Source organism: Cariama cristata, unplaced genomic scaffold (assembly GCF_000690535.1).
Source record: "Cariama cristata isolate BGI_N322 unplaced genomic scaffold, ASM69053v1 scaffold8071, whole genome shotgun sequence".
Classification (NCBI taxonomy): Eukaryota; Metazoa; Chordata; class Aves; order Cariamiformes; family Cariamidae; genus Cariama; species Cariama cristata.
Window position 1 is genome coordinate 5,725 of NW_009597462.1, and position 8,561 is coordinate 14,285.

At 39.7% G+C, this 8,561-nt stretch overlaps 1 protein-coding gene across 1 annotated transcript; it reads right to left on the reverse strand.

Annotated features, from left to right (window-relative positions):
• Positions 1-487: 487 nt before the first annotated feature.
• LOC104168329 (adenylyl cyclase-associated protein 2-like) lies at positions 488-8,322 on the reverse strand (the record flags this gene model as incomplete). Its single annotated transcript, XM_009708895.1, has 6 exons — positions 488-1,100; positions 2,680-2,820; positions 5,454-5,536; positions 5,761-5,884; positions 7,132-7,307; positions 8,130-8,322. Coding segments are annotated over 6 exons (801 nt in total), but the record flags the coding sequence as incomplete, so codon positions are not given.
• Between the last annotated feature and the right edge of the window lie 239 nt (positions 8,323-8,561).

The following is an 8,561-nucleotide window of genomic DNA, read 5'->3' on the forward strand; positions in this document are numbered from 1 at the left end:
GCTTTGCTTTGTGGACGTATTTGAAATTGAGTAAGTCCTACAAATGTAGGGAAGAAACGGGAAGATATTTTTAATGAATATGAGCTACAATAGCAATATTTTAAAGGAACATTATTAGTAAGGAAACTAGCTGGTTTCTTACATATATGCCTGCCTCAGTTTTCTGAACAGGATGCAAGATACAATGTGAAATTTTAAAGAACGAGAGACTGTCTCACAAAAAAAAGAAAAAGAAAAAAGAAATCCAAGGAGCAAAAAACCTTCAAGTGATTTGTTGCAAGGTTTTAGTTTAGATGAGGCTTTAGCTTAGAAAGAATTACTAATTTGCAAGAAATGAGAGGGCAACAGCAAGTCTGTGGACCGTAATAAAATCTTACCTCACAGAAAACATAGGGATCTTCTAAATATACATATTAGAAAAGTGTTTGATTAAAATACCATATGTTTTTTACCTTCCGTTAGCAAAATGTATTGCTGAAAGCTGTCCTTTTTTGCTTGTTTAAAACAAAACCTGTTATGATTGCCACAGAACTATGAGGAACTGCATACGTTCTAGGGGTACATTTTTATCTTCCTGCATCACAGAAGAATTGCTTAATAGGTAAAAATAAACATCTTAAAGTCTTAATGCTGTTTTTGATTAGCAGAAACATAAAAAGGAATGCACTGAAGCAAGATGATAACAAAGTGTATCATGCAGTATTTTGGCTTAACGTATACCGTATTTCAAACCAATGATGTGACTGGAGGGTGGGGGTTTTAATCTATTACATTCACATGAAATCATTTAGAATTAAAATTGTACGTGAAGGCAAACTGTGTGGAAACATGAAAAGTACTGGGATGCCTAACAAAAGGGTGCCAGGTGTGTTACTGTTTCTAGCATGCAGAGCTAATGCTGGAAGGCCTATCCCAGCAGTGTGAACTACTGCTGCTCCTAGTTCTTTAGATGACTGCGCGCTTTGTGCTGGCTGTGGTCTGGTCACGGTCAGCAAGTGCTGTATGGCGGTAGGAAGTTAACCCACAATCTCGGCAGGTTCAGTGACCAGCTTAGATCCATCCCATGCTGTCTTGAACTGTTCAGGAACCGGAAATTCTTTCTGGTAAGAAACAAAGGCAACAATGATGGTTAAATAAACAGCGGATAACCTCATGAAAACTGGTGGAATAGTATTAGTGCTACATGACTGAGAAAGCATTGATAGCTCAGACATGCCAGGATTAGAGAGAAGCCTTCTTCATTACCCTAGGAAGCTATTTTACAATGCCACACAGGAAAAAGCTTTATTGCTACCCAGTTTCAAATAGCCTTGGTATGGTGCTGCTTTGCAATAATCCCTCTCACACCATTATTTGGAACAACTAAGTAAATAAGCCTCATGTCAGAAATGACTTTAGATTCCATCAGTGTCTGGGTTGGAAGACAGTAGAAAGGATTTAGATGTGGAGATTTAGTGAGGAGTCTAATTTTAAGGACAAAAGCAATATTGTAATATGGAAGAATAAAATAAAAAACCCCCAACCCTATCATTCTAAGTGTGATACACTTCAAAAGACTCAGCATCCCTTGTGGGGTATGCAAAACGAAGCAGAACATCAAAGAAAGCCTCCTTCCATTCCATGTATTTGGTGGAAGGATGGGAGATGTTGTTGGGTTTTCTCTGTTCTCAGTAAACAAAAAACGATGTGAAGAGAAGTTTTTTTTTGTTCACACCTCAAATAGATGTTTTGATAGCCAGTAATTTCAGATGATATGGTGATTTGAGGCGAGACTGCTCAAAAGGACCTCTTTTTTTTTTTTTTTTTTAAAGAAATAGGTGAATATGCACCCACAGAAAAATCATTTCCTTTTTAGTTATCTGAAGCTAGGCATCCAGCATTCACTTTTGAAATGTGGCGCATGAGAATTCTCTTGTTACATATTTTCTTTTATAAGGCCTAAACCCCTCGACCAAGCAAAATTCCAGCCCAAAAGATTAACAAGAAATTTACATTCTGTCTGTGGCCATTCCGTGCAATTTCAACACTGCTCTATTGAGGAGACTAGGAAACTGTTACGAGTATGCTTTGCCTGCATGATCCCTTGCTAGTGTCTGAAGCGACAGAGCATGACTTCACTAGAAATGCCGGTGCGCATAGTATGAAAATCTTACTAGAACAGAAAAGGAGCTGGGAAAATGCACCTGTTTAAGTGCCTTTTAAGGCCGTATGTTGAAAAGACTAGAAAGTACTACAGATGCTCCCCATGTATCAACGGCTTAAAAAAACCAAGTACATTATACTGTATTATTTAATCTGTACTAGTATTATGTTTATCTTAGTTTTAGCATCATCATCTTCAGGCTTGAGTGCTCTTGTGTGAAGTGAGTTTCTTTGGGAGATTATGTTTAGATATCAAAAAAGAAAATTAAATGGACAGGAGATGAAGCCATTATCTATCAAAATGAAACGAAATGACGTCATGTCTGATCTTTGAAATTACTTTGTGCCCCAGAAAATAAGGAGTTCCTCCTGCACTGGTAGCTGAGATATCGGTACATAGAAATGCAATTGTTTTGGATCATTTTTTGGTGACGTAATATCTGTGGTATGTTAGTTTCTTCCCCAGCAGTTTAAGTGCTATTTGCTACCAAGACTAGCAGGGAAGGGGGAGGAAAGCTTTAAAAATATCTCACTCACATAATCACCATCTTGGGGGATGAGGATGTTCATCTCGGATGACTTGGCACTCACAATCTCACAATCTAATGATTCCTCACTGAGGTAGATGTGGCAGCCTTCTGTTTTGTTAATAGAAATGGTTGGCACTTTCCCCATCACCTGCAAAATAAAAGCTACTTAATATCAACTCCTAAAATGCACACAAAGATACTGTTAATAAAATCCTCATTGCCTGCCAGGTCTAATTTTGGCCACCAACATCTGATCTGCATGTCAGCTGCCTGCATGATGCTTATATTTGATTTGTTAGACACTGTGAAAATTGTTGTTGGTGGTAACAAAGATCTATACAGGACAGCAAACTTATAATCTACAGCAAGCTTTTAAAACACAGTTTAATGAAAGTGCTTCCCTGATTCTGTCTAATTTCAGTGATGCTTTTGTGCGGCTATTTAGGCAGTGTTCACCCTGTTCATCAGTGAGAACTCGTTAAGAAATCAAACATGTCAACTCCAACCCAGTAAGGGCAAATGAGAGGTCCCAGCATACAGCAGTACTCAACAAGTGATTTGTAATACATTCTGAAGACTTTTTGAAGCTCTTCCAGGTTTTATAGCATACAATAGGAAAGGGTTTCTATCCCCTTCAGGCAAGCTACAGTTCTAAAAATGTACTGAGATCAATTTAATTAAATCTCTAAAGCTATTTCTTATGTTGCTTTAAAAGCAAACACGAGATTCACTTGAGGGGAGAACGGGAAATCTTCTCCTGTTTACAGTTCTACAGATTAAAAGATTTCTTCATGGCCAACTGGCTGACTTGCTGGTTGTCAGTAAAAATTCCTCCTTCTCCTCCTGCCCTGTCTAGCAGGGACAGCGATATACCGTGGACAGTGCATCAAAAGGGCAGAGGTTATTCCAAGCCATACCACAGTAACCGCATGTGGTAGACAGGTAATTGTCTGTGTCTCCTGTCATTCAAGTTAAGAATATATTTTCAGCTTCAGTTCCTTAAATGTGACAGCAAACAAAGAACAAGTGGTCTGTCTTCTTGCATCCCACCCTGATCCTGAAGTCTGATCTATGTAGTGGATCGATGCACCTTAAACTTCCTTTTCTTTAATGGGTTTTCATGCAATAGAGAACAAAAGGAGGGTGTGTTTAGTACATTTTGCAAATGTCTGGCAAGAAAAAAGATACCACTGAGAGAAAGGAGAGCCAAGCAATACAGCACTGAAGTAACTATAGCAAAATCTGTAGGATTAATTTACTGAAATTTGTTGCATTAACGTATCATGTATTTGGAAATTATAAGCGCAGATCTTCAACATACTGAGAAAATTGAGGTGCTCAGCACTTGGCATACTGAAACCCTGCAGAAGCCGCCTGATTCAAGCGGCATATAGCGTATAGCCAGACTCTGCCTTCTTAAGTGGAACTCCACCCTGTTCCATGGCACAGAAGCCTTATGCAATATTCATAGAACCTACTTAATCAAAAGAATTTCAGTTCTTTGAAAAGATATTTCCCCTTTATTTATTAGCAAGCTGTGGTTTCACTATTCATTACATATGAATTTTTCAGCTTTCATGGATAGTTCTAGAGGTAATGATAAAAATAAATATTTAAAAAACCACTCAAATAAATGCTTGGGATCTTTAACTAACTGCCTCTGCCATAAGGAGACATGTAGCGATCACGAATAAAACTCCTTGTTCCAGTTCAGAAGATGATGCACAGCTGGTAGCAATGTCGGTCACTTGTCTGAGGTTCAAAATATAAAAAGCCATCTTGCTATTATTCCCTGTGGTGGCTGTGGCCAGTATTTCTGAAGCATGGAGCGGGACTGTCTACATTTTATGTCATACAGCAGGCACAGCCTTTTAAGCAAAAGACCTCTCTCTGAAGACTGGCACTTTGATATAATTTCCTTGACATTCCATTTCATTTTCACTTAAAATAATACATCCTAAAGTCCCTTCTTGAGACTAGGTCATGTGTGTTGGACACATCCCAGTATTAGAGCATGTGTAGTTAGACCTCTTTGGAATGGGATGAATGAAGTGCTGTAAATGTCCAGCAGACTGTTTATATTTTGAACGGGGCAACTGTCCCCAGGAGAGGGCAATGTATGGATTTAAAATACGTATATTTTCTTGTCATGAGAACCACAAGGAAGATGATCTCTGATGAAGCTTTGTTTACTGGTTATCAAAGACAAAACCAGTAGAGGCTCACAGCCCATTTGTAGGCAAATGACTACATTACTTACTCATGTAATGTGTCACGTCGCTGGCAGGGGAGATTTTCAAAATCCTGATGCCTGCTTTCGTTTTATGTCATTTAGTTGTCTTTTGACAGACTATTCGAACATTTCCATTGAGAGAATAAGGAAAAAAGAAGTAACCGTCCTCTGGGCTTAGGAATCAATTAGCCAGAACTTGTTCCATAAGCACTGCTGAACTTTCAAGTGCTAGGAGCTGTTTAGCATGAAAGCAAGAAAATTAGGGCCAGAAGTAACAGTTCTTACAGTGTATAGGTCTCTCAGCATCACTGGAACCAGAAGGGACGGGGCTAAGGGAGGTTTGTCCAGTGACAGTCAGTAGTTTTCACAGGCATTTTCTAAATACATCAGCAGAATTTACTGCATATAATGATATGTCTGGATGCATCAATCTCTTATTTTTGTTGTGGTCCTGTGAGTGTTTAAAATTTTCTGTAGCTACATGTTGGCTTTTTTTTTTTTCCCCTGCTTGTTCCCTGTCTCTCTCTGTTTTTCAAATAGATATTTACCTGAATCTGAATATCCCTGGAATTGATCACTTCCACGATTCCCACAACGTTGTCAAACACAAGGCCAAACTTTTTACAGTTGTCTAAAATAAAAGCAATCATAAATAAGAAAGGCGAGATAAAAGCAAATATGTGCACACCTGCTACATTAACTAGGAAAACTCCCAGTCTTGCACTGCATAGCTGAGTGACTTCACTCACGTGATCAACCTATTAAAATGAATGGAATGATTCAGATGCATTATTAATCACGTAAGTCAGTTTTTTCAAGATTCGCATTTAAAGCTTAGCTGAGCTGCCCACTCACCAATAGTAATTGAATTGATTTTTCCTTTTATCTGAAGTGTAGATTTGTTACACTTAAAAATGTAGGCCACTTGCTTGAGTTCAGTGTTGTTAATGACCAGGTCATTCTTATCCTCTTGATATTCCTGTTTCAAAAGAAAGTTTATTTAATTGGTTGTCTTAGCAGTCAGACAGAGTTGAGTACAACTTATCCTCGAGTCATTGCATCTTCAGTTACAACAGAGCAATATCCTTCCTGTGGCTTAAAAATCTAATCTGCTTGGTGATCGGGTATTTCACCTAATTCACCCTTAGACAACACGTGTATGTTAGAGCTGCAGAACTGAAGAACTTAGCATAGACTGTGACAAAGCCCGTTGGTTTTGTAGCAAAGACATTATGCTCACAACAATTTAAAAATGCACTCGCAAAACTGCTGCTTGGCTCCCATCCAATTTAGAGGGGCACCTTGAAGAGCAGAGCAAGTTTTTGTTCCCCCAGATGTTGATTCTATGACTCTATGTTACATCCTATACAGTGCGTTATAAGCAGGCACAGGCATTACCGTATACAATAAGGAGTAACAGGTGAAGACATTTGCTTTCATTATGAAGCATGAAAGGACATTTACTCTCCATGGATGTCCAGGAAAGAGTAGGGATCCACAAGGAAGGTTCCAGGTACTATAACCGTAAGGCAGCGTAACACAGGCAAACGGTGACTGCACCTTCTGCAAACTCCACTCCACAGTAATGACAGTGTATATAACCTTCTGCATGACTAAACTGCATATTGTTTCCCCTCTCTTTTAATCAACACAGTCATGCGAATTTTCACTCATGGATTCTTTGGTATATGCCTACATAAATTAACTCCCAAACTTTAAACAAATCTATCTTTTCCATCTGTAGATTGAGCAAAAGGAAAACACTTCTCTACTTTTAAGCATGGGAGATATGCTTGCATGGAATGGGTGATGGAAAATAGATGTGTGATTCCATTGGTTAACAACGCTGGAGAAAGTGCTCTGTGGTAATACTGTTCTCTCTCACTCGCACCAGTGGCCTGCAAGAGGGGATTTTAGTTGCAGTTCTCCACTGGACTTGTTTCTGAGGGATTATCTGATTTTGCAAGGAATTTATATGCTAGTTCTGACATTCTGCAGTTTGGATGGATTAGTATATGGCTCCCAGAGACAAATGAATTAACTTTAGATGCCACAGAATAGTGAAAGCTAAACTGTAGCAAGGCAGAGCAATGCAAGGCTCAGCCCATTTATTTGCAACTTGGATTTGTTGCGCCTTGATCATGGCCAGCCTTTTGCAAGAGGTTTCAGTGCTCAGCCTGGTTTGCCATGTGCAGGGTGCAGTTCAGTGGTGTGACTGGAACTCACCACTCTCCACTTCTTTCCCTCTAGCTCCAAGACAGGGGCATGGCTCTGCTGCGGGGAATTCTTGGGAGAGGTGGGACTTGGAGTATGGCTTTTTGTCGGAGAACGAACAGGTGGACATTGGGCACGTAGACTGGGGTTCTTGTGAGTCTTCTGGTCATCAGAGACATGTCGAAGCCCTAAAATTAAAAAGGGTGTTTATAAAAGAGACGTCTGTTTTCCAGTCCTAAGGGTGTTCATATTTAAGAGGGAAAGGTTCATTTGTCATTGTGTTAAATTATTCTGTGAATTTACATTTTTTATTTCCTCAGGGTTTCCCTGGGTAACAACCTAAGCTGTAACTGCCTATATTTTTAGCAGTTCATATAAAACGCCTTGTACTGTGGATGGGCTGCCTTAGTACCTTTAACAGTAAATGCCACAATGTCTTCTAGTACCTCTCTGTCTGTAGCGATCTCCGGGAGCTTGTTATATCATATTTGTCCATCCATAAAAATGAGATTCTGTTTCTCATTTGTGACAATATTTGACCTATCCCTGCAGCATTAAAGGCAGATGTATCATTCATATGTATTTAAACTCACAGCCATCCACTTTAATTACAACTGTCCAGTATTAATACAAAAAGCTTTATTATTGTACTGCACCCTGATCTGTAAGCCATACCTTTTCACCTAACACGTAACACATTTTGACACAGGTCGGTACACTGAATGTGAATCAGAAAGGGGGATACATTTTTATTGCAATTGCAACTCAGGGGTTCACCAGCTACTGGGGATTGAAGATGTCCAGCTTGGCTGCCTTAAAATTAAAAGGATACCTCCAAATAAATGGTGTTGCTTCTAAACGAGGTTTTGATATGCAGTCTCATCCATCAGACTCACTGCAAGCCTCAGAAAGATCTGAGTTGCTTAAATGTCACTTAAAAAGTGGCAGTTAGGTTAATACACATTGCAGCTCTTGATGTAGTTTGACTCATGGACCAAAATTCTCCTGACCTTTGGTAATTGCCTCTCCCTGGTTCAGCTGTGCAAATAGGGCTGAGCGAGATGCAGTTCCTTCATCCTTTACGGTTTCTGATTCAAAGATGGGGGGAGGTCCAGGTGGTGGCGGTGGTGGTGGTGGTGGCGGCGAGAGGCACGACCCGCTTGTTAGGACAGATCGCATAGACATGGCTGACGCAACAGGACCCTGTTTTGAGATGATAGATGGAAATTATTTTACATACAGTGTTTCAAGAAACATTGTATTGCAAGTCTTCTTTATTAACATCCTTGAATGCTCTGAGTTTGAGTGACTCTAGGCAGGCACAGGCTCAGAAGAATTTCTGGCACTGTAATCGAATGTAATACCATGAACCTTTCCCAGCACCAAAGCAGGCAAGGCTGGAAAGACTGATGGTCCACACTGCTACCTTGCCACAGAACTAC